Here is a 26,947-nt window from a genome sequence, read left to right on the forward strand (position 1 = left end):
GCAAAGTCACGGATTCTAATAAACCACAGAAAAGTTAGTGTTTTTATCTTCACTGCCTGCTGACTGCAATTCAGAGTTTCTGCAACCATAAACACGGTTTAAAAACATGGTAAAATCAGTCCTACTACTGTGACGTGAGTGACAGCCAGAAACACGTTCAAATTATATTATAGTTGTTATCAGGATCACAAAGTGTTGCTTATATGTCCATTAAAATTATAGCGACTTCAGGAGCTTTGCTAGATTCTGCTATCTGATGTACTAGTAAGGAAGCCTTACATCTATACCATGAATTTGATTTTTAAATATGTTCTTCTACACTTGAATATAATTGTCTCCCTTTAGAATCCTTTGTCTATTACGCTAAGAATTTCAGACGTTAGCTTTGATCAATGGTTCACTGGGTTGTTCACAGGGTTCGAAGGGGTTTATAGCACAGAAAAGCCTCATGTCTCTCTTCCCAACATGTCATGATCTATCTGTCTCCCTCACAGACCTTTACAGACAGTGCTCATTTTTCTTCCAATATTCTTTCTACCCCACCAAATCTCTGTCAGGTTCAGCCATCACTTTCTATGAAAAGTCACAACACCAAAATCGTGGTGCGCTCACTCCTACATGAGTCCAAGGGTCTAGTGAAGCCATACTGACCTAGCAAGTGGCACACCACATCGGTCTCCTGGAGCTCACAGTCCCTCTCGGCGTTATTCAGCGTTCTATCCCTATCGCCATGTCCAGGACCCAGTATGAGGCTGTCACTCTACATGTGTGTTACATCAATGAATCGTCCTCTTCGCCTTTACACAACTGTCACACACATACACACACGCATGCATGCATTCACGCATGTACGCACGTACGTAAGTACGCACGCACGCACGCACACACGCACATGTACCCTCCCGCTTTAGCTCCGTACCGACCTGAATTTCCGGTTTCCCATCCACATAGACGGTGCTGTTGTTGACCATTTCCACAATGGCCACTCCAAGGTTGCACCGAATGCCAAAGGAAATACAGAATCCCAGGCCGCTCATGATGGCGATGATGTACCGCTTGGGGATGCCACAGCAGCCGCAGTCACAGACTGGGAGGCGTGGCCTGGGTGTCTGCACCGGCCTTCCGTCTTCATTCAGCTCAATGGTATCTTCTTCTTCTTCATTGGTCCCATCGATTTTTCTGCATCAAAAAAAAAAGAATAAATGGAGAATAAAAGTCAGTATTCAAGGTGCGGAAAAATGCACAAAGTAAAAGAAAGAAAAAGAAGTTGCCAAGGAACTAGAGGAAGAAAACCTACAGAAGGGCGCATCTTGTATTTTAAAAGTTACTATCATCATCATCATTATTAAAGGAGACAACAGTGGCTGAAATGACTAATGTTCTGATGTTGTGTCGGGTTTCCATAGCACCAAGTCACTCGGACCTTCTGGAGTTGGCGGTGACACCTGTCTGTCATTCCAGCTTGGGGCGTGGGGACAGGAGGGTCTCAGGTGCAAACCTGATGAACATAGCAAGCGTGATTGCAGCCTGGACTGCAGAGTGAGACCTTATAGACAAAAAAAGTCTCTTAAATTTCTTTTCTTCTTTTCCTTTTTTTATTTTGTGGTTTTTCGAGACTCTTTCGCTGTAGCTTTGGAACCTGTCCTGGTACTTGCTCTTATAGACCAGGCTAGCTTCAAACTCATAGAGATCCGCCTGCCTCTGCCTTCCAAGTACTGGGATTAAAGGTGTGTACCACCACGGCCCAGCTTTAAATTTAATACAAACACAGTGCTAGAGAGATGGCTCAGTGGTTAAGAGCACTGACTGCTCTTTCTTTCAGAGGTCCTGAGTTCAATTCCCAGCATCTACGTGGTTGCTCACAACCACCTATAATGAGATCTGGTGTCCTCTTCTGGCGTGCAAGCACACATGCAAACAGAACACTGTATGTGTAATAAATAAACACTACATACATAATAAGTAAATAAGTAAATCTTTTAAAAAATTTTTATACAAACACAGTGTTACCCTCATGCCATTTATAGAAGAGAAAATCTCATATGAGGAGGTTTGCAAGCCCAAATTCCGATTCTGTGTCCTTAACAATAAATATGCTGTACTGTGTTCCTGCTGAAAGAAAAATGGGACCACCACATGGCATGACCCAACCATTTGGATCACGAAACCTTTAGTTTAAAGTCACTTGAAGCTTGGTAAGATTATATGCAGGGGGGAAAAAATCCACTTGCAGATTGTTTTCACTGACTTCTATAGGTTCAAGGGATGGTGTGTCCTCATAATTACCTTCTTCTCAACCTGTGGGTCATGACCCTTTCACGGGGTTGCATATCAAATATCCTGAATATCACATATCTATATTATGATGCATATCAAATATCCTGAATATCACATATCTATATTATGATTCATAACAGTAACAAAATTATAGATACGAAGCGGCAATGAAGATAATTTTATGGCTGGGGTCACCACAACATGAGGAACTGTATTAAAGGGTCACAGCATCAGGAAGGCTGAGAGCCACTGCTCTAAAGCAACAAAAGTAATTGAGCAAACAGCACTGTCAATTATGAAAAGAGTTTTCTGCGAGCTGACAAGATGGCTCAGTCAGTAAAGTGTTTGCCATACAAGCTCGAGGAGACGAATGTGGGTTCCCAGCACCCACATAAAAATCTAGGCCCTGGAGTGCATGTCTGTAGCCAGTGCTGAGGTAGGAGGTAAGGCGACCTAGACAAATTGGTGAGCTCCAGGTTCACTGAAGACTCTGCCTCAAAAATCAGGCCAACCAGGAGCCTCAGAAGGGAAAAGTCCTTGCCAGGCAAGCCTGAAGACTTGAGTTCAAACCCCAAGTCCCATGGCGGAGGGAGAGAACCAGGTTCTAAAGATACGTGTGTTGGCTCTCTCTCTCTCTCTCTCTCTCTCTCTCTGTCTCTGTCTCTCTCTCTCTTTCTCTCTCTCTCTCTCTCTGTCTGTCTCTCACACACACATGCGCACACACACACATGTGCACACACACACACATACACACACACACAGTGATATTTATAAGCAAACAAACAAAGAATAAGGTGGATAGCAATTGAAGAGTACTCTCAAAATCAACCCGACCTCCACTCTGGCAAACACACACACATGCACGCACATGCATGTGCACACATGCACAAATATGTATACACATACAACACAAAGAAGAACCATTTATAACCTGTGAGGCCATAATCCTTCTAAGTACGATTTTCGGTTTTCATAAATATTAAATTGATATAAGTAGCACAATTATGAGCAAAACAGCTGCTTTCGAAAACAAGCTCCCTTTATCCGCTAACGCATATGGGAGATGATTTGCACAGCGGCTTTCGATAAGATTTGAAGCGCAGAGACAGAAGAAAAAAAGTGCTTGGACTCCCGTAAGGACAGCAGACATTTACTAAGCGCCTACTGCGTGCCGGGCACTGGGCCGCTGGCGAAGAACAGAGATGAAGGCGGCATGTTCCCCACGTGGCGTGTTCTCCACGTGGCACGTTCCCCACGTGGCGTGTTCTCCACGTGGCGCGTTCCCCACGTGGCATGTTTCCCACATGGCGTGTTCTCCACGTGGCGCGTTCCCCACCTGGCGCGTTCTCCACGTTTCTCCAGCAATTACACTGTCAGCGAAGGAAGACACACACATACGCAGCCAGTCACTGAATGACCCACTGTAGTATGACCTGAAAGTCTTCCCCCTCACCTGGCCGCCTTCCTTCTCTGCCCACGGACACCTTGTGGTCTGCATGCTCCCCAAACACCTTCTACTACCTCCTCAATGTCTCTCAGCACACGTCTCCCGTGTCTAGTAGGTCTTAGTGGGTTCAAGCCAGCTTGGGTCTACATAGTAAGTTCCTTGACAGCAAGGGCTACATAGCATAACTCTGTCTCAGAAATAAATTCCTGAGGTTTTGCTGTGTTTTGTTGTTGGATTGGTTTGGTGTTTTTATACAGGCAAGCTCAAAGAGGAAGACTGAGAGACAAATCACACTGCCCATAACCAGACAACCAATATGTGGGGACTGGCTGTGACGTCAGGCAGGTACCTTGACGATTACAAATCTCCCGTTTCTTTGTCTGCACAATAAATATCAGATGTTACAGAGCTGTTAAGATTTTCCACTACTAAGACTAAGACGCTGCGGGTCAGTAAGGGAGTGAGCGTTGGCTCAGTGATGGACTCTCTGCCATCCTGGTATGCCATGTGTTGCTTTGGCTTTTGTTTAATTTGTTTAACATGAAGGACGTTCTCTGTAGCCCCTGCCACTGTAAGGTTTTCTATTCCTGTGTCTGGATGCTTATCACATCGAGTTAGAGAGGGTTTTTTCCTTCTTCAGTCTAGGGGTGAAGAGTAAGTGTTCCACATCATGCATGTGTGCGTGAATGGATGGAGCCCGGCCCACCTGGTGGCTCTGCTCACGCAGAGGACAGCGCCATGGCCTTGTCTTTTTCGCCAGTGTTTGCCCAGTGGAATTGGGGGTTAGCCCACACCACGCCACACTCGCAGCCCTTAGAGACGGGGTGAGAATCTATCCTTTCCTGCCACCAAAATAATCCCTCTAAAATGGAGAAGGGGTACACTTTGGTCAAGAAAAAAAGAATTCCTTTCTTAAGAAACAGAGGACGCTAATTACCCATAATAGATGTTTATATCCCTCGAGTTTCTCGCCTTCTTTGCCTATGGTTCCTCTTTTTGATGAGAGAATCCTCTTTCTTCCCAGGATGACAGCCAGCATTGTTCTTTCTCCAAATATAGAAAACTGCAGACCGGGCTGGGGCCCTTTCCACACTAGGGAGGCTCCTTCCCTTGTTCTCACGGACGATTGATTGTCTAGTAAGCATCTAAGCTCAGGATCCTCCGACCAGCTTTCTATTCAGAGCAGTTAACTTGTCAGTAACGCCAAGGGTTCCATGGACCATGGAGAAGGGTTTTCACGTGGGAGGAAATTGCTCGAATACAGCTCACACGCTGTGAGCAGAACACAGAGATCACGTAACGAGCGTTTAAATTCCACTCACGTGCCAGCTTTGGGCAAGCATGTATGGCGAGATCCCAAGTAAGATGAGGGTAAGTCGTCTCAGGACTGTGCTGTGTACTAAAGGACTGTGCGCACGTGAACACACACACACACACACACATATTGTTTAGATGTAAATTGTTCTCCACGGGCTCATATGTTCAAACACTCCATCCCTGAATGTTAGTGCCATTTAAGGAAGGTGAGGAACCTTTAGAAGGCCCAGTTGGAGTAGAAGGCTCACCAAGTGGGCTAAGCCTTGTAGCCTATCACCCAGCCCTGCTTCCCGACCCTCCTCTGCTTCCTGGTTTACCCAGATGTGAGCCACCGCCAGCCTCACACTCGGACCTCCTCTGAAGTCACCTTCCACTCCAGGCACCGTGCCTTCCCCACTATGTCCCTTCAGGCGAGGAGCCAACGTTGACCTCACCTCCGTTCGAATTGCCTCTTGGCAGGTATTTGGCTACAGCAATAATCCAATTAGCAAGACATGTACTTTAAAAGTGAAGCTTCGTTAGGTGCCTTGAGTAAAAGCGTGGTCTGTGCCTTTAACTTTCTTCTGTTTCAGCAAACAGCCAGGCCTCACTGAACATATGGGAAAGACAAACAACACCCATTCTGAAGTAAATGTGACTCTGCAAGCAAGAACACTGTTTGGTAGGACGTCCACGACATAATACCACACGGGGGGGGGGGGGGGAGAGCGTAAGCAAGTGTATCTTGTCACAGGTCTGGAAGCCGCAAGCCCAAGGTTGAGCTTTTGGCCAGTTTGGTCTCTTCTACAGCCTCTGCTCTTGACTTGCAGGTGGACTCCCACCCCTGGTGTCCTCACGCGGCCTTTCCTCTACAGCCTCGATGTCTCTCAAGTCTTTCTAAATGTCTCCTTACAAGGACACCAATCCTATTGGGTTAGGATCCACCATAATGTCTCAGTGAAATAATCACTGATTTCCACCCTAAGACCTCGAGGCCACTGGAAACACACCAGCAGATCTGCGGCCACATTTGGGCTTGGCGTGGTGCGTTCACGGAGAGGGTATTTTGGGCAATCTGGATTAATCACCAGATTTTAAAAATCTGAAGTTGGTCTGGAAATAAATGGAGTTTTGGTCAAATTTTGAAGACCTAGAATTATGAAGTCCACGTTCTCTCCTGGCTGCAAATGAGTCTCCGCTTTTGTGACAGTCCCCACCAATCTCTATTGCCACTCCATAGACTTGCAGAATACCTACAGCTGAAACTCAGAAGAAGAAAATATATTTAGTGCTTTTAAGCCACTTCCCTATCAAAAGTAGAAAAATTAAAAAAAAATCACATCTAGGAGGAAATAAATTCAGCAAACAAATGTTATCCAAAGGCACCCAGTGTTTTAATTGCCTCTTAAGAGTCTGATCTTGCAAAGAAAACTGCTTTTCCTAGAGTCTCGGGAGCGACCTGCATAGTTCCAGGTAAGTTCTTTGTCATCAGAAACACTTGAGCGAGATGAAGGAGGGGAAGGAGGAGGGGGGAAGGAAGAAGGCACTGCACTTAGGAGAAGAATTTGCAGGATTTAGCTATTAGACTATGTATTGGGGGATCTGGAAAAATATAAAAGAGAATCCTGAGACCAGAAAATAAAGCCAGGAACAGTGGCCTACACTCTTAATAAGAAGCTGCTCAAAAGACCGATGAAGAGGACTGAGCCCAGGAGTTTAGGGCTTGGCTGCAGCACAGGGTGATCTATGTGTATGAGATCTGTCATATGAGCCTCTTTCCCAGATACTCAGAAGGCTGGGTTGAGAGCCAGCCTGGGCTGTTAGCCTTGTGTCGGAAGCAGAGTAAGAACAAACCTCCAGAACTGCATAGCCCTAGCACAGAGCACAGGTGTCCCAGGAACAAGGCCCCGAGTTTGCTTGCTAGGGAGAGAATGAGGAGGAAGGAGAGCCCACGGGAAGAATGAGGGAGGAAAGGGGGCAGTTGGAGGGGAAGAGAGGAGAGAGGGTAGCTAGAGAGGAAGTAAGGGGAGGAAAAAAAGTAGAGAAGAATGAAGAGGAGGAAAGGGGGGATGGGAGAGGAGGGAAGAAAAAAGAGAGGGTGGGGGAGAAGAGGGAAAAGGAAGGAGGAGAGAAGGAGGGGGAGGAGGAAGAAAAGAAAGAGAAAGGAAGGAAAGAAAAAAGGAATGGAGGAGGGGCGGCCAAGAGAAAAATATAGGAGGAGGGAAACAGATGAGAGAGAGGAGGGGGAGACAGGAGGAGGGAGAGAGGAGGAGGGAGGAAGAGGTTTCTGCCTATGGTTAGAAAAGGGACCTGAGTGTGCAAATCTTAAAGGTTCAAATCAGGGCCCTGCTTCCTGAGGTACGTCCTTGGAAGTAAGCTCAATGGTGAGATCTTATGAGATTAACAATGATTTCTAGTCAGAGACCTTCAGGAATGTCTGTGGAATGTCGCAGTGATCTATTACAACTAATAGATAACATGTTTTTAGAGCTTATTAGCAAAAAATGACAATTACTCTGAATGCCTCATAAAACACATGTATGACAAATAAATGCTTCTAAGATTTATAGGTGCACGTGTACACACATACACACACATACACACACGCATGCCCACACACATACACTCACACACACATGCACACACACACATAAGTTTGATTTGGAGCATTCCAGAGCATTCCCTTTGAAGTAAAGGAAAAAACTACTTCGCTTGGCATTTTCTACTATTTAAGGACACACAGAGCTTTGGAGACACTGTGTTTTACACTAGGGAATATCGTTCTGACATATTTCTTCCATGATACAAACCATACACTGAAATCCCCACTTTAAATAAGATCCAAAGGCAAGAACATGGCCCACAACTTACCCAGGATACAAGAAGGGCCATCTAACTGCTAGAGCCATATTACCTAACATATCTATAATACTATGGGAGGGGAAGCATCAGATGAGCTTTGTAAGAAAATCTCAAGGAAAGACAACACGCGTTCTAGAATGAAGCCATGCCTTCCTAGTAGGTTAGACCCAGCTCCTGGCATTCTGGGGGAAGATGGAGCACCCCAACACAGAGTATCAACAGACCATGTGGCCAAAAATACGTCTCAGGAGCTGGAACAATCAAAACTATGAAAATAGAATGTGTAGGGCTGGAGAGGTGGTGTGGTAGTTTGGACGAAAAAGGCTCAAATATTTGCATGCTTAGCCCCCAGTTGTTGAACTGTTGGGGAAGGATTCAGAGGTGTGGCCTTGTTGGAGGAAGTGGGCATTTGTTGGAGGAGGTGTGGCCTTGCTAGAGGAGGTGTGGCCTTGCTAGAGGAGGTGTGGCCTTGCTAGAGGAGGTGTGGTCTTGTTGAAGGAGGTGTGACCTTGTTAGAGGAGGTGTGGCCTTGCTAGAGGAAGTGTGGCCTTGTTGGAGGAGGTATGTCACCAGTTTTGAGGTTTTAAAAGCTCACACCAGGCCCCCCTCCTATCTCATAGAACTTCTTTTAAAACCCAACCTGCACTTTAAGCTGCGTGCCCTCAGACAGCTTACTCAACTTCTCTGTGCCTTGATTTCTTCACCTATGAAACTGCAAAGGTCCTAGTCTCCTCTTCATGGGTTTTTTAAATAGTATTAAATAAATTACAGCGTCTGGAGTATGCTATGCACTTGCCATAATCATTGTATTTTCACAGATGAACAATCATGCCCTCATCGTCGCTCAAAGCTGAACAAATCTGCTTGCTCATTTCAGGACACTCATCCCTAGTTCAGTGCAAGGCTCCACTGTAAGAGCGGGTATCTTGGTTCACTCCCCACTTCTGAACTATCATCGTGCCGTCGGCTGAGCAATTGTTCCGCCGCTTCTCCTCCAGGAAGGGCTGATGATGCCTGCCTGTAATCAACCCCATGCGTGAACTCTCTAAGGCTTCCCTGCCTGGCGGCCACTCCCCTAGCCAAGAGGAGCAGTCCATGATTAAAAAAAAACATCTCAAGAATTCCATTGAGACGGCACTCTCGGTCTTAAATATTAGGAAAGACTGTGCCTGTAACTCCCTTCCCCTGCAGAGTGGACAGCAGGGCTCTGCCTTCCCTATGCCCTTGCACACAGAAGACAGCCCACACTGGGTTTAATTGCTAAGCTTGGAGGGTAGCACCTGGTTTTATGCGAGAAGCCACGAGGAAAGGGGGAAATGTCCCCTGTATGCAGGACTCTCAGCAGGACACTTTGCATGTAATCATCTTATAGACTTGTGGCAGAGCTGGTTTGGATGGTTCTGACGCAAAGATTGCGGAAGCTGAGGGTCCGCTAGATTGCTGCTTAAGTATGATTATTATCAAGTATTATTATCTTTCCTGCTTTTCCCTCCCAGCAATTGCTACCTAAGGCCCACCGATGAACACTCTGAATCATGGGTTTGGTTTGTCTATTCTAAAGCTATCCCATATTATGTCAGCAATGACACTGTCCAGCATACGTCTAGGGTACCATTCTCTAGACCAACAGTTCTCAACCTTGGGGTCGTGACCCTTTGGGGGGTCACATATCAGATATTTACATTATGATTCATAGCAGTAGCAAATTACAGTTGTGAAGCTACAACAAAATTAATCTTATGCTTGGGGGTCACCACAACATGCAGAACTGTTTTAAAGGGTCACAGCCTTAGGAAGGTTGAGAATCTCTGCTCCAGGCGCTGGCCAAAGAGGCTCGGATGCACAATTCCTTTTCAAGTTAGGGCTGTGTAACCTGGGAGTTACTAACTCAGTTCTGAACCTGGGCCAGCCGACTTGGTACACAGAGTTCTCCCCACGTGTATCATCCAGCCAAAGGGTAGAAACAGCTCTTAGGATAGACATCTCCTATTTCTAAATAAATGATAAATTTTCAAAAACAAAGCAATCAGTGGAAAGTTGCTTCAGATTAAATATGCTTATAATAAGATTATAATAATAATAAGAAGCAAACACCCTTTCTTCTTATTGATGAAATCCAATGTATAATAATTGAGGACAAAATCTGACCCTACATCACTCCTGGGACGAATGGAACCACGGAAGGAACGGGCTGATAACAGCTTAAGCGGGGTTCAAAGGTACCAATTCTGATGACTAAGTACTTGCCAAGTCTTCACAAACCCAGTAGAGGGTGTGGCTCCCAGTGGTGGCCCTGGCCCAAAGCCAGGGTTTTCCTTCCTGACATTGTCAGATTTCTTTGTTATCCCTTGGATAAGCCCAGGACACAGTAATGTGTGATGTGTAATGGCTTCTTTTCACGTTTATAATCAAGTGACTGCCACCCCAATAAGAGGCTACCTGGAGAGAGAGCAAGCAAGCGGATGAAACACTCATTTAGAAAATATTATAATCATTATGCATGTTTGGCTGGTACCCGGGCTATCATGGAGATGCAGTTCCGTCTGCACATGATGGCCCTGCATCGCACAGGGAAGCTTTTCTGTTTTTAGTTACTAAAGCAAGAAGGTTGCTAACTCCATCCTATTCTGGGATGAACCCTGATCCGTAGCGACAAACTCAGCACCAAGAGGAACGTATGGTATAACGTATGAGAGAGAAGAAGAACGTGAGACCTCATCCAGGTTACCTAGATGCGGTCTTTTTAAGCTCTAAAGCTTTGACATTTATGTTCAAGGAAGAAGCCAAATCACATTTTTCACACGAGGGTTAGAAGTAATTATTCAAACACACAAAAAGTATGCCAAGGCTATTATCCCCATTTCCTATATCAGGAAATAAAATAAATTACTGCACACACAAGGACTACTGATTAACTCATCCACAAAACCTGAGAAGACTTTCCCTGTTGCCTAAAGCATGGACAAATTAAAACATGATACCAGTTCTTATCATACACAGCAAACTCTCCTGCTATTAGGAGTATAACTTACATTAAAATATTTATTGGGGACACAGACTAAAACCTCTTTGAATTCACTGACAGCCTTTGAATTTTCCCGCTGCCCATACCTACAATTTTCTGCCTAATGTTTTAAGTTGCCATCCCAACCTTTTTGAGAATGTCACAAAGAGTCATTTTTACAGATTCTGTATTGTGTATTTTGTGTTTAAGCCTAGAAGAAAGAGAAACATTTACTGAAAGTATTTGACTACAATAGGTGAACATCTCACGTTATCTCAGCTCCAGGCAGACTCTCTCATGACTACTGAATTAACATGAAATACTGCCTCCAAAGTTTCTGTTTGGTTTGATGACAAGCACACCGTGGATAATACCACCAGCTGTGAGTGCCAGTCTCTACAGACACACAGAGTGCAGATAAACAGAGCCTTTCTCTAACTTGTTAACACTCCCACCTGCATCCCAGAGTTGAGGTTTGAACCCCGGGACTTGTGCATGCTAGGCAAGACCTGGGGCTTTCCGATGCATCTTTTTGTCTCCAAGCACAGCCTTGGCTCTAGAAGAAACTCCAGAAACCATCTAATCTGACCCACCCCCCTTCCCATTAAAATGCAGTTTTATCAACACGATTCAAAATATGTTAGACGTTGGTACTCAGAAATAAACCTCAAGTTTGAGTTTAGAGTTTACCTTTGTAAGATCCCCAGCGAATCTCCCACGGCATTCTTCACTCCTTCCTTCCCAGGTTTCAGAATTTTTTCTTTGAAGGTATCAAATGCTTTAAATGGCATTTTGAATGGTGGGGGGGGGCACCTCTGAGCCCTTGGCAGGCAGCCTCAGGAACTCTCGTCCTTTCTCATCTCCAGCTCGGGGGCACTGTGTTTGCCCTTGAGGAACACCCAAAATTCAGTTCTCATGGGGGGAGAAGCTACTTAAAAATCAAAAATAAGGCGAAGACCAGTCCAGGTGTTCCGAGAAGAGAAAACCCTCTCTTCTTGCTCCAGAATAAACAAGGCTGAGGGGCTGCTGGTTCGGAATCCAGCCCCTTGCACCAGCTACAGGCTGAACAGCACGCAGCCTGTGGCCGCTGTCTCGGGCAGCCACGCTCAGACTGAGCACAGCCTGCCTCTCTGGTTGCTGCTGGAGAAGTTAAAGCGTGCTCCAGTGCACAGGGGGTCCTGAGAGCGGCGGCAGCAGCAGCATTGGAGGCCAGCCCCAGCCCCTCCTGCCTCCCTCAGCTGGCTGGTGGTGGTGCTGTCAGCTTCCTCCCCGGGGTGATACTATAGAAACCAAGACAGCACCTGCCCCTCTGCAGCCTGGGCTTATTAATGGGCTCCAGGCCAGGGCAGAAGCCCAGAGGGAAGTCTATGAAACATTTACAAGTCCTCTCCTTTCCTGAGGTCCAGCCCCACGCACGGGCTCTCGGCCACCGCTTCGTGCCCTTTATTCCCTTCCGAGTAGCAGGGAGGCAGTTTTTCAGAGGGGCACAAGCCTGGATGTTGTGCACTTTAGGTTGAACGCCTACTCTAGGCCACCGCATCCAGGAAGGATGACACTCTGGCGCCTTTAGGACTAAGCAAGGGCACCTGAGCTTGTCCTACCACCTGCGCGGCACTCGAAACTGCTCCGGGGACACTGCCCCTTGTTTCCTTTCCCTCCGCTCTCCACGGCAACACTCGCTCGAACTCAGCAAGCTCCCTGTTGCTTCTGGGACTTTCTTCAAGAGATACTCCGTGCTTGGGTAGCCTTCCTTGCCCCTTCATCTTCACAGCTTCCAGAGGCTCCGGTCTCACCAAGGCATCACTCCCAAAGCCTTTAGACTGGGCGAGCTGGCCCTCTTCCATGCCACCAAATTGCCTGGACCTGGATGATAATGACTATGACCTAGGCACCTGCTGGACCTTTGTGGAAATAGCCAGCTGCTTCCACGTTACAGGCTTCAAGATGATGTCTCCGTGACTAAAGCTGCCCTGAGGAGACAGCCTTGTCTTGGAAGCCTGAGACTCCAAGCCCAAGATTGCTGTGAGGTATCAGGCTCCTATCTAGACCCTCAGGATCCCAGGAACTGTTCCCACAAGGCCAGACGTGTTCTCTACACAGTGCAGTCCAAACCCTTCTCCAGATCTGAATTGAGTTAAGTTAGCACTGGGTCTTAGTGGGCTCAGTAGAACTAGCGCCTACCGAGCTCTTCCTGTAGTCAAGGCTGTGCTACGCACTCTCTCCGCACACCATAGCGATCGCCCTACTGCGGCTTTATGTTTAGTGACTTCTTCTTTTTCCCAATTTTAGTGCCTGGAAACTGAGGCAAGAAGAAGTTAGCTGTGCCTGAGATCACACAGCTGTTTATTGGCATCTGCAAAGAACATTGTCGATTTCTCCCAAAGTGGACAGAACAATGAGGCTTTGTCAAATTTACCAACGTGCACGATCATCCCCATGAAGCCATTTGAGAATATTCCTGTCGCCTGCTTAGATCCCACATACTCACTGTTAATCTCCAAGCGCTCTCATACTCACCGTTAATCGTCACGCATACCGCCTTCTGGCCCTTGGCAGCCATATATGCACTGCTTCTGTAGACCGGCTTTTCTGGCCATTTCCTATTAATAGAATTGTGTGTGGTTTGGTCTCTTGTGGTTGGCTTCTTTCAGTATGAGAGATATCCAACTCATAGCATGTATCAGTTCCTTTTCACTATTACTGACATCTCATTGTGTGGATGCACTGCATATGTCAATGCATGTCATTGTGTGGATGCACTGCATATGTCAATGGCATGTCATTGGGTGGATGCACTGCATATGTCAATGGCATGTCATTGTGTGGATACACTGCATATGTCGATGCATGTCATTGGGTGGATGCACTGCATATGTCGATGCATGTCATTGTGTGGATGCACTGCATATGTCAATGGCATGTCATTGTGTGGATACACTGCATATGTCAATGGCATGTCATTGTGTGGATGCACTGCATATGTCAATGGCATGTCATTGTGTGGATACACTGCATATGTCAATGGCATGTCATTGTGTGCTTGCACTGCATATGTCAATGGCATGTCATTGTGTGGATGCACTGCATATGTCAATGGCATGTCATTGTGTGGCTGCACTGCATATGTCAATGGCATGTCATTGTGTGGCTGCACTGCATATGTCAATGCATGTCATTGTGTGGATGCACTGCATATGTCAATGGCATGTCATTGTGTGGCTGCACTGCATATGTCGATGCATGTCATTGGGTGGATGCACTGCATATGTCAATGGCATGTCATTGGGTGGATACACTGCATATGTCGATGCATGTCATTGGGTGGATGCACTGCATATGTCAATGGCATGTCATTGTGTGGATACACTGCATATGTCAATGCATGTCATTGTGTGGATGCACTGCATATGTCAATGGCATGTCATTGTGTGGATGCACTGCATATGTCAATGGCATGTCATTGTGTGGATGCACTGCATATGTCAATGGCATGTCATTGTGTGGATGCACTGCATATGTCAATGGCATGTCATTGTGTGGATGCACTGCATATGTCAATGGCATGTCATTGTGTGGATGCACTGCATATGTCAATGGCATGTCATTGGGTGGATGCACTACATATGTCAATGCATGTCATTGTGTGGATGCACTGCATATGTCAATGGCATGTCATTGTGTGGATGCACTGCATATGTCAATGCATGTCATTGGGTGGATGCACTGCATATGTCAATGCATGTCATTGGGTGGATGCACCGCATATGTCAATGGCATGTCATTGGGTGGATGCACTGCATATGTCAATGGCATGTCATTGGGTGGATGCACTGCATATGTCAATGGCATGTCATTGGGTGGATGCACTGCATATGTCAATGGCATGTCATTGGGTGGATACACTGCATATGTCAATGCATGTCATTGTGTGGATGCACCACACATTGTCCTTCCACTGATTTATTGATGCACATTTCACTATTTTTATTTTGATTGTCATGAGGGCAACTACCATGAGCATTTGTGTGCGACTTTCTGTTTCTACTTCTCTTGGGTAAATGCTTATAGCAGGTGATATGAAAATGTGCGCTTCTCTTCTGAAGGAACTGCCCGACGATTTTTGAAGCGGCTGCAGTATTTGACAGTCCCTCTAGCACACACATTGTTTCCCATTCCTCCATATCCATGCCAAGACTTGCTGGCTTTTTCCAGCGTAGCCATTGTAGGGGGTATAACGCATGCCACTGTGCTTTTGATCTGCATTATGACTGGTGACATCTTTCCATGTGTTTAGGAACCATTGGCATCGCTTTGTGTGTGCGGTGGCAGCGGGGGAGGAGGGCGCAAAATTGCTATTCAGACACTTTGCATATTTTAAGTGGGTTTTGCCTGGTGATTAATGATGCCATGGGTATGTGTTCTGGGCACAGGTTCTTTGTCAGTTTCGGAAATGTTTCCCCGGTCTCTTTGTCTCCTCGCTTTCTTCCTTCTACGTGTTGAAGGTCAGATCTTTTGTGTTTTGATGAGGTTAAAAACTGACCCAGTAGCCGGGCGGCGGTGGCGCACGCCTTTAATCCCAGCACTCGGGAGGCAGAGGCAGGCGGATCTCTGTGAGTTCGAGACCAGCCTGGTCTACAAGAGCTAGTTCCAGGACAGGCTCCAAAGCTGCAGAGAAACCCTGTCTCGAAAAAGCCAAAAAAAACAAAACAAACAAAAAAAAAAAACTGACCCAGTTTTTTTTTTTTTCTTTATGAACTTTGCTTAAGCTGTTCTGAAGCCTTGCGGGTTTTCTCCTGTCTTTTATACTAAGGGATTCTTCGTCTCAGCACTTAAGTTTAAGTCTGTGGCCCATGGTGAGTTTATCTTTATGCGTGCTGTAAGACAAATATTCAAATCCATCTTGTGAAAATTCAATTGTTTTAGTGTCTTTTGTGAGAAATACTATTCTTTCTTTTGTTTAAGGTGTGTGCATCCTCGCGCGCAAATACACATGAACACGCATGTGCACACGGAAACTAGCTTCATGTCATCCTCACGACGCCCTCCACCTCCTCTGCGGTAGGATTTCTCAGTGGTCAGGAGTTCGCCCAGTAGGCTAGACTAGCCAGCCAGCATGCCCTCCTGCCCCACCGCCTCACCGGGATTACAAGTGCGTGCCCCCAGGCTGGGTGTTTACACATGGTTTCTGAAGACTGAATTCAGGTGCTCATCCTTAAAAGTAAATGTTTTAGTGGCTGAGCAATCCCCTCAGCCTGGAAAAGCTATCTTTGCTTTGCCAGTGAATTGCATTGGCACTTTTATTTTGAACAAAACCATGAAGGTCTCTGGACTCTGAATCTTGTTCTATCAATCTATATACCTGCTTAACCCATCAGAATCTCACTTGGCTGTAGCTTTATAAGCTCTGGATGAGAAAAATGAAATCCTTCAACTTTGCTCTTTTAAAAAACTCCTTTGGTTCATTCTACATAGTTTTCATATGAGCTTAAGGAACAGCTTTTCAGTTCACACACACACACACACACACACACACACACACACAAACACACACACCTGCCCAGCCCTGCGCTCTTAAAGGGATATTTTCTTGCTGCCAACCTCGGCAATGAAACCCTGCACACGATACAGAACCCTGAGGCCCCAGGAAACCACATGTCTAGTCCTTCTACCCCCATCCCCTCAAAGATCACTCATGTGCTCAAAGAAAATGATACAAGTCAATAAACTATGAGAAGCAGTCTCTTCCACAGAAAGCATCCCCAAGCAGAGCTACTAATTCATCCTCCAACTCCCAAACAGTCTCAGAGTACCTCCTGCGCTGGGAGCAGAACTCAGCAAAGACCACTTGAGTCTCCGAGGGTCCGTGGCTGCTGAGGGCACCAGCCGTTTCTGCAGAAAGCACTGGGCATGAGTCTGTTGGTGCTGTGGATGGCCGGTGGCATTAATTACTGTGATTTGGGGGGCATTTCCCAGGTGCTAGGCTTCAAGCATTTACTATCCGCTGGCTCCCTTAATCCCCACAATGACCCTGAGTAGCTTCTATTTTTAGGTGACACACAATGAGAGAACTGAGTCACAGAGGGGTTAAATAGACCCGCTGAAGCTCACACCGCTAAGAAATGTACCTGGTGGGATAAGAAGCCTGGCTTTAGAGCCTGTCTCCTAACTCCGTGCCAGAGCTGTTGTTAGATATGTGGCCGCATTCTAGCTTGGATCTAAAGGGCCCTCAAAAATGTCGTAGTTAAATTATAGCCTCAAAAAATAGAGATATTTAAAATAGACCTAATTAAAATGAAGCACTGGATGGTGTTGACAGAATTTGCAAAACTTTAGCAGGTTTTATAACTTTATAAACATTACAGGAAAATATTTCTCTTACAAGCTTCTGCATCATTAACACTTATTGCTAGAAAAGATGTAGAAAAGCTTAGTCCGTGTATGGCTATGACTATATATATGTTAGAGTTCAATCTGAAGGAAAATACAATTCATATGAATTTTTTGGTTTTAATTTTTGAGGCAGGGTCTCACTATGTAGACCAGGCTAGCCTCAAACTCACGGGAACCAACCTGCCTCTACCTCCCAAGTGCTGGGGCTAAGGGCATGTGTCACCACCACCACCACCCAGCAATGTATGAAAATTTTACAAGTTATATTGGATTTCAGTGAGCTACAGGCTGTCTTTCTTGCTATAGTTCAATACTTAAAGAGTTGTACCTTTGTTCCACCACTTTCCATTCATTGTGACACACGGGACTTAATTTTTAACTTATTCTCTTTCAAAATTGTTTGTGTGCATTCTACGTCACGTACTTACGCTACTGATTCCACTTCGTCTCTTTTTCTTGCCGTAGGATACTAACATTTCTGCTGAAAGTTGAAAACGAAGCCAGCCAAACAGAGAACCCCACAGCAAGCCAGTAAAAAGCCTTTCTCTACCTCTCTGCTTCAGTTCCTGCTCCTGGGTTTCTGCCTGGAGTTCTGCCCTGACTTCCCCCAGTGATGAAATGTGTCCTAGAAATGTAAGATTGAATAAACACTTTCCTCCCCCACAACCCAAAACGTGCATGTGGCAAATAAAGGCTTCCTCCTCAGCTTGGTGTCACCAGGTCCTTGAGGAGGCGGGGCCAAATGGGAGGTCTTACAGTGGAACCCCAATCCTTTCCTCTTTTCCTTTGTTTCCCAGCCAAAAGGTAAAAGATGCGGACTGGGTACATACACTCACCATAACATGCCATCAGAAGCCAAAGGAGAAGGGTCCATTGAACACTAACTAATGCATCCAAAATCAGAAGCCAAATTAGACAGTCCCGTTTATTAGTTGGTTACTTTTGCTATTTGTCATAGGAGCCAATAAGGACTTGCAAACCTGACTGTCCAGAACTGAGGCTCGATTTATTCTTGGGGGGGTCTTCCGGGTGGCTTTGAGAAATATGCTGAGCCCCTCCCTGCCCCCCTGAGGAAATGGGAAGATTTTGGTTCCTTTCACCAGGTGATGGTTACACCATAGAAAAAAACTGGCTTTGCTTTATGCTCCATAAAGAACGACTCTTAAAATGTCAGAGATACTTAGGTGGCATTCAAAATCAAAATAAATGATAAAATCTAGTAAAGTTGGTGAATTCAGTTGTTTCATAATAATCCAAACCTAAATGCTAGAAAAAGTCAATATTACAAGGTATATGGGACTATTTTAGCACCTTCTCTTTTCAATTTAGTATTTGTTTGTGTGTGTGAGAGAGACTGACAGACACCATGAGCATTAGAAAACAACATGCCCAAGTTGGGTTTCTCCTTTTCTCCTGTGAATGCCCGGGATCAGGCACCTTCACTGGCTAAGCCAGCTCCCTGACCTGCCGTTGCCATGACTGTGGTGCAGGCAGAACCTTGAGTGACCAGACTATTTCATTGAGTTGCCTTCCTCTTGAGGTCCTGCTCTTCTCACCACAAGTGAAACATCCCTGACAAGGTTTTCCCCTGCCTATTTCTGTCCCAAGAATGCACCTAGAAGAGGCTAAAATGATGACCATTTGGGAAACAGTGACATCTTCTGGGGGTTTGTAAATAAGACAGATTCATTCATAGCAAACTTCACCCCTCGCAGAAATCAGCCACTGTCTTCAAATAATGTTATTTATTCTACATACACACCAAATTCCTGTGAATTCTTCAACTTCCAACATACTCAGATTACCGATGGTTAGCTACAAATAACACTGTCAATTATTTATTTTGTTATTTGCTTTGTTGTTGCCTAAATACAAAATCTTTTTTATTTATTTATTTATTATGTATACAATATTCTGTCTGTGTGTATACCTGCAGGCCAGAAGAGGGCACCAGACCCCATTACAGATGGTTGTGAGCCACCATGTAGTTGCTGGGAATTGAACTCAGGACCTTTGGAAGAACAGGCAATGCTCTTAACCTCTGAGCCATCTCTCCAGCCCCATAAATACAAAATCTTTTAAGCTAACATTAATTCCACTTCTCCTTTATCATCGAAAGTTACTAGGAGAGAGCTGCGGCAATGGGTCAGCTGATACAGGTGCTTGCCACACAAGCATGGGGACCGGAGTTCTGACACCCAGAGGGCATGGTGGCCACCTGTGAACCCTGCACCCTGGAGACAGGATAACTCTCGAGCAAGCTCTCTAAAGTGAGATATACTGCCTCAGTATGTAAGGTGGAGTGATTGAGGAAGACACGCAACATCCTCTGGCATCTATACATACCCACATATATACAGATGCACGCTACACACACACAATACACACACAGAAAAATTGTTTGAAGCCAGGTGTCATGGTTCATGCTTATTATCCCAGCATTTGAGAGATGGAAGCAAGGGGACCTGTTAGGATTTTAAGACCAACCTGGGCTATAATGTTAAACAAAAGTTATTCGGTTGACCAATACAGCAGCCTCAACACTTGAGGAGGCTGAGGCAGAAGGATTATACATAGAATACATAGTCTGTGTTTAAAGATAGCAGTATTAAGCAATATTAACATGACCTCCGATTTCAGGAGGACTCTGGGAATTATCTAGACGAATCCCATCCCCAATATTTCCAGCTTAATCTGATTCCTTGGTAACCGTCTGCTAGCACAGAAACCCTTCTAAGAAGGCTCCATATACTGGGATCAGGCCCTGCTTGCTCTTGAAGAGCTTCCCTAGGCCGACCCAGTGCTGGCTCCCTGGCTCCCAGCCACAGCCTATGTGGCAGATCCCAGACTGCTTACTCAGCAGGGCAAACCTGAGGCCAAGGCCACTGCCTGCTCATATTCGTGCCCCAAGATTCTGACAGGTCCAAGTCTGTCATACCTTGGAGGCTTAGTCTTTGAAGAATGAATGCATTCGCCTTGAGCTCAATGGCACATTTATTCTTCATGGCAGCAGTCTGAAGGTGTACATCCATTGTGAGGAAGCTGTATCTAGGGCACACGGCAGGGACTTCACACACACACCATCACGCGGCTTGTGCTTGGGAGGTGTAACCCTCGATTTACACAAGAAAACTCTCCCTGCTTTATGAAACAAACATGTTTAAACTCATTTCGAGTAAATGTTTGCTCTAATTCCAAGGCAGGAGTGTCCATGAGCGTTCTGTGACTCTGTTTTTAAGACAGTAAACCACGGACTGGAGATGTAGCTCCGTGGTTGAGAGAGCATACTGCTTATGGGGGACCTAAGCTTGGTTCCCAGCACCCACAGTGCTGGCTTATAGCCACCTACACTTCAGTTCCAGAGGATCTGACATATTCCTCTGGCCTCCAACAGCACCTGCACACATGTGTACAAACACACCCAGGCACACACAGATATACATAATTTAAAATATTGATATAAAAAGGAAATCACAGCTAAGGAGGATTACACACACACACACACACACACACACACACACAGTTGCAGCCAGACTGTGAGCCCTACACCCTGTCGTTTGAGACACCCTGTGTGTTTGGTGCAGTACCCTGACAATTTGGCTGTCCCCTTCTGCCATCCATACCTCATTTGCTATTTGAAGATTCTAAGGTTCATTATTCATTAACCAATGAAAGCAGCACATAAACAGAAGGACCTCCTACACCAAAGAACAGAGCAGCCAGCTAAAAGCACATTTACTCATGCTCCGGTTTCTCTGCGGTTCCCATGATAAAATACTCTGGCAAAAGCAAGGGACAGAGAGGGGTCTGTTCACCTTACAGTTGCAGGTAATAGTTATCATTGAGGGGAAGCTAAGGGGAACTTGAAAACAGCTAGACACATCCACAATCAGGGGCAGAAAGAAACAAATACTTCCTTCCTTGCTTCTGCTCAATTTCTCTCTTTAACACCATCCAGAATTCCCTGCCAAAGGGATGATGCTCCCCACAGTGGGTTGAGTCCTCCCAGGCCATTGACTTAAGACACCCCTAACGTGCCCATAGGCCAATTAAATGTAGACAATCCTTCACTGAGACTCACCAGCTAGGATGATCTGAAGTTGTATCAAGTCGACCATTAAACCAATCGTCGCTACCTGTGACCTGAAGCCTAGCATCTGTCCTTCATAAACTCACAGCAGCTATTCCATGTTAGAGTAAGTCAGTCCTTCCCAGCACCGGTACTGATTTCATAATACGGTTCAAATGTGATCAAGGTGACAGCCATGGTCCAAACTCAGCCACCCAGGCACAGAGGGCTCAAGTGGGTTTAGTTCAGAATTCCTAGAGAAGTGGGTACTTAACTTTGAGCCTATTCATAGACCTCTCAAAAACTGAGATCTTGAAGATTGCTCTCTGGTGTGTGTATTGATGCTGATAGAATGTCAGTCAGAGAACCATAATCGCTGAACCCAAAACAGCCGGTAACTCCTCAGATGGGAGCAGTCTTGGGAGGGTACCTGTCGCCATGGGAACATTTCCCTCTATTTACAAAAATGACCTTGAGGAACCGGGCTTGATGCTGGAAGCTGCAACCCCAGAACCCGAGCGGCTGATGGGGAAGGTCAAGGCAGCGAATCTGTCTCCACATAAGTGAACGCAAAGAGAAGGGATTTTTGTTGTTGTTTTGTTTTGCACAATTTTGGCTGTTTCAACTCATGAACAAACAAGTAACTGGCGTAATTTAAAAAACAAAAAACAAACAAAAACCAAAGGTATGCAAATACACCTTTGTCTGGCTCCAAAGTCCATGCATTGCATGCTTTTAGCATGCCTTCTGCATGCGTCACTTTGGTAATGCTTCATCGCTGCAGCTAGAAAGGCCGGCAGGCTAAGAGGCATAGGTAGCATTAAACTTGTATCGCTGTTGATTCTTATCCGAATCTTGTCCGAATTCCAGACACTGCGCCTTTTCAGAAACGTCAGACAGCCACTGCACAAAGGGACATACTAAAAAAGGAGCCGGGTGGCGGTGGCGGTAGCGGTGGTGTTGAAAGCATCAAATAGAGTTCAAGCAGCCCAACCTTATTTTCACTATCATCAGCACATTTCAAACAATTTCAAAATTGTTCTTCCTTAGAGGTGCGCATCATCCCACTGCCCAGGCTGGCCGCCAATGCATACACAGTCATCTACCGGTCTCGGCCTCCCAAATGCTGGGGCTGCATTCCTGAGCCACCATGCCCAACTCAGAACTTCTCAAAGGGCAAGTTTCAATATACAACACGCAGATACTAATCCATGCCTTTTGCTAGTGTGTGTGTATACCATGAACGAACGAAGGATGAAATGTATGCCCTGGCAATGCTGAAGCATGCATGGGGATCCCGTATGTAGTGGTTCTGTTGAACTTACCATCTTGGGTTTCATGGTCTAAGTTGATGAGGACGACTGACCAGGTCTCTTCCGCAAGAAGTTACCAGATCTCACTACAGATGGTAGTGAGCCATCATGTGGTTACTGGGAATTGAACTCAGGACCTTTGGAAAAGCAGACACTGCTCTTAACCACTGAGCCTTCTCTTCAGTCCGGTTTCTAAATAGTTTTATAGCAGATTCAGGGTCACACAGGAGACAGAAATCACACAATATAAACAGGAAAAAATTTTATTACATTTATTCTTTGACAATTTTGTGTATAATGTATCGATGACTCTCACCCCCAACAAATCCTAAAGTCCCATTCCCCCAGCCATGTTTTTTGTTGTTGTTGATGTTGTTATTGTTGTTTTATTTTGTGTCCCACTGAGTTTAACCAGGGCCATTCACAGAAGATGGGAGGGAGCTATCCAATGCCTACATTAACTGAAGACAATTCCCCCTTCACCAGCATCCATGAGTAGTTTCCCAAGGAGGGGAAGGGACCTGAAAACCTCATCAATGGGAAATGATTTAATAATTATTAGCTAGAAGCTCATCAACTAAGGAGGAGTAAAAAGTAAAGACACCCAAGTAGCAGGGTCTTTGAAGAAAAAGTTTTGTCTTAAAACAGGGTTCCAGAGATGGGGGGGCGGGGCTCAACCCCACACTCCCAACTTGTTTCCACCATAAGGAAGACCTTGCTGGAGGGCACCGGCCAGAGTGGCCCAGCTGGATCTGTTCACAGCAGTAGCTCAGAGGCAGCCCAGCTGCCCCAGCTCAGACAGCTAGGTTCCCTTAAGGGACAGCGCCCTCCTCTCCTGAGGACGCCTCCCTGCTTACAGCAAGGCTCCCAGGCCGGAGCTCTGGAGCCCTCTAGTGACGAAGCTCAGTGCTTGTCAGCAAAGAGTAAATCTAGAGCGTCCAGCTCTGGTGGAGTTTGGAGCCAAGCTGAAAGGTGCCACAGTTTACTGCTGAGAGCAGCTCCCACGCATAACCGCACTGCCTAATACAGAAGCTACCAGCTGTGTGTGGAGGCTGAGTCATCTGAACTGAAACGTGCTAAATGTCAAACATACGTAAATTCTTAAAGAGCCCCCCCAAAAAAGCGATGGGAGTATCTCACTGATTTGTTATATCAATCCAAACAAAAACAGCATTTTGGGGAAAGTTAAATAAGATACAGCAACATGAATTTTCCCTTTTAAAATGGGAACACTGAAGCTACACAGGTATGTGCAAGCCTACGTACGTGTGTACTCCAGATTGCAGTAATACCTGGAGCTAGGGCTAGAAAACATTTCTAGGAACCAGCAAGCACCATTTAGGGAAATGGCTGCTCTCGCTGTACTCTCTCCTCCCCAGGTTTACCAGCCTTAATCCCATGACATTTGGGTGCTGCCAGCACCACTGGGACTCCCCAGTTCACCTGTCATTGACACTTGAGTTTGTGTGGGTCTCAGTCATCTTCCTCTCCCCCATCTTCCACCGCAGTTTTCGAGCATGCGTACTCGCTACATAGATCAGTCTCAACTAAAGCATGTGCAGAATTCACAAAAGAAAAGAACATAGTGTCCACCCCTAGTCTGACCTCTATGGGGTAAGCCGTGCAAGTCTTGGGCCTTCTGTTTCCACGTTTGCTTAGAGAGGGAGACGGAGCCGAGCTCCATTTGTCTCAAACCAATTTGTGAAACCCTTCTAGGGTTTTAATAACTAATAAAATAAGGCATACTATGCTTACTAAAGACATTTTCTCCAACTTTTGTTCTAGCTGTGCATTTTACGTAGAGGTCGCAATATAAAACCTCTTCTAGCCAGTGTGGTGTTGCATTCTGCAGTTATGTCTTGCAGGAGGCTGAGGCAGGAGCTGGAGTCTGATGCGGACCTGGCTATACTATGAGCCCCTGCATCTAAACCAAGGTCTTACTTCATGCTCTAGCTTGAAAGACATTTCAGTCCTAGGGAACTTGGATTGTTACAGGTCCATTCGTCCTAAAATACTGTGAGAGTAGTAAGTTACAAATCTACTGCTAGGAACGGGGAAGCCGGCGGGTCAAGACACACTGTATAGATGTATGAACTCAGCCAAGAATAGAGGAGACTTTTAAAGAACAAACAATTGTCTGGCATTTGATCCCGGCTCTCAGGAAGCAGAGGTAGGTGGATCTCTACGAATTCAAGGCCAACCAGGAATAGGGAGACTCAATTTTAAAGCGAATAATGCAAACAATGAGGGGGCAAATTAATTGAACAGACACTTCTCAAGTAGGACAAAAAAATATGGAGTCAGAATTCAACACAGCAAGGCTTGCCCAGGTTAACCTGATACGTACTGTGTTTGCTACCAGATCTTTTCACACACATGCATCCTATACGATCTGACAGTAAACGTATGAAAAGGAGGGGTATTAGCATTCCAAAATATAAACAAGAAAACATGATAAACAATCTATGTCTGTTTATATATCCTGTGCATAGCTCATTTTCAATTTTGAGGGGAACCCCCCCAAAATCAATTTACTGCAACTATCACCTACAGATGTCCACCAACTTCCTATTTTAAGACAAGAGATGTGAATGCCTTGCTTCTGAAATGGACTTCAGAATGTCCACCAGCTTAAAAACTGGATTCACAAAGAAACACATTAGCCTAAACACAGGGCAATTTCCTAACAGCAGAAGTAAGGACACCAACTCGATTGACAGAGATAACGTAAACCCCATTGACAAGGTGGAGGAACTGGAGGGACAATTCTGTTAGACACATAATTGCACAATTCTCAATAATTTTTCTTCAAGACAGGCTCTCTTGCAGCAGTCTGGCCTTGAACTCTTGCAGCTGAGGATAACCACAAAGTTCTAACCCTCCTGCCTCCAACCCAGGTTGATAAAGATTGCAGGCATGCACCACAAGAGGTTTATATAATAGTGGAGACAAAACCTGGGGCTTTGTGTACATTAATACTTTGTCAATCGAGCACCAGCCCAAACAGCAACTTTTAAAAATTTTTAATGTGTGTGTGTGTGGGGGGGCACACCTGCACTGGTGGGTATAGGTATAAACAGAACAGGGACAACTGCAAGTGCCATCTTCAGGGGCATCGGCCACCTCCTTTGAGACAAGACTTCTCACGGCCCTAGTGTTCCAATTAGGCTGGGCTGACTGGCCATGCATTCTGGGGATCTAATGCCGACCCTCACACTTTCAAGCGAGCTTTTTACTGGTAGAGCCACACTCCCATCCCAATAGCCAGCATGCCGATTGGCAAATATTACAGATAGCTGGTTTCATAGTGACTTTCCATTCAAATAATGTACCTCAGTCCTTCACCCCTTCATTACCTTCCCTCGCCCACCCCACTCCCAATGCCCTTCCTCTGTCCAACTACCCCTTTTCTTCAACCACGCCCATGTGTGTGTTTATTTCATTAGACTTATTTACAGGAACCTGGGACTTTGTACCGGCTACACCACCATTGAGTTCTTCCCCTATTAACGAATGCAACCATCTCTCCCTCCCTCATTGGTTATGCCTAAGTCCTCAGGGAGGGGTGGCAATAAACACCTGTAAGCTACTTAAGAATTAGATATTGGGTTTTTCAAGTAGTCTATTGGCATATGTAAATACATATAAATGGTTATAGCAGCCGGGCGGTGGTGGCGCACGCCTTTAATCCCAGCACTCGGGAGGCAGAGGCAGGCGGATCTCTGTGAGTTCGAGGCCAGCCTGGTCTACAAGAGCTAGGTCCAGGACAGACTCTAAAAAAGCTGCAGAGAAACCCTGTCTCGAAAAACCAAAAAAAAAAAAAAAAAAAAAAAAATGGTCATAGCATTTCCTTCTAATGAGGAATTCAACACAAATATCAGGTTACTTTATAAAGAGGGCTGGAGAGATGACTCAGCGGTTAAGAGTGATTAAGTGGTTGCTTCTCCAGAGAAACTGAGTTTGAATCCCAGCCATATGGTAGCACAAAAATCCTAACTCCAGGCCCAGAACATCTGTAGCAGCTTGAATGAAAATGGTAGCCATAAGTTCCCATATTTGAATGCTTGGTCCTCAGTTGATGGAACAGTTTGGGAAGGATTAGGAGGTGTGGCCTCGTTGGAGGTGTGTCACTGAGGTGTGAGCTTTGAGAAAGTCCCACACCATTCCGCGTGTGTGCTCGCCCTCTTTCCCTTCCACCACCCGTCTCTGCCTCAAGCCTGTGGATCAGGACGTAAGCTCTCAGATACTGCTTCAGCACCATGCTCCCCCATCATGATGGGGGACCGTGA

General features: G+C 45.7%; 1 protein-coding gene across 2 annotated transcripts in view; it reads right to left on the bottom strand.

Moving 5' to 3' along the window:
- The window catches only part of Slc17a8 (solute carrier family 17 member 8), a 54,059-nt gene extending 32,595 nt beyond the window's left edge, over positions 1-21,464 (bottom strand). The window contains exons 1-2 of one of the 2 annotated variants that reach the window (XM_038314883.2): positions 21,358-21,464; positions 924-1,179 (exon numbers count right to left, since the gene is read on the bottom strand). In XM_038314883.2, the coding sequence (XP_038170811.1) occupies positions 924-1,037 (114 nt within the window). In that variant the 5' untranslated portion in view covers positions 1,038-1,179; positions 21,358-21,464. Of the gene's footprint in view, positions 1-923; positions 1,180-11,576; positions 11,678-21,357 lie in introns of those variants that run through there. The other variant, XM_038314882.1, reaches the window with a different exon arrangement.
- Between the last annotated feature and the right edge of the window lie 5,483 nt (positions 21,465-26,947).

Source organism: Arvicola amphibius, chromosome 17, assembly GCF_903992535.2.
Source record: "Arvicola amphibius chromosome 17, mArvAmp1.2, whole genome shotgun sequence".
Classification (NCBI taxonomy): domain Eukaryota; kingdom Metazoa; phylum Chordata; class Mammalia; order Rodentia; family Cricetidae; genus Arvicola; species Arvicola amphibius.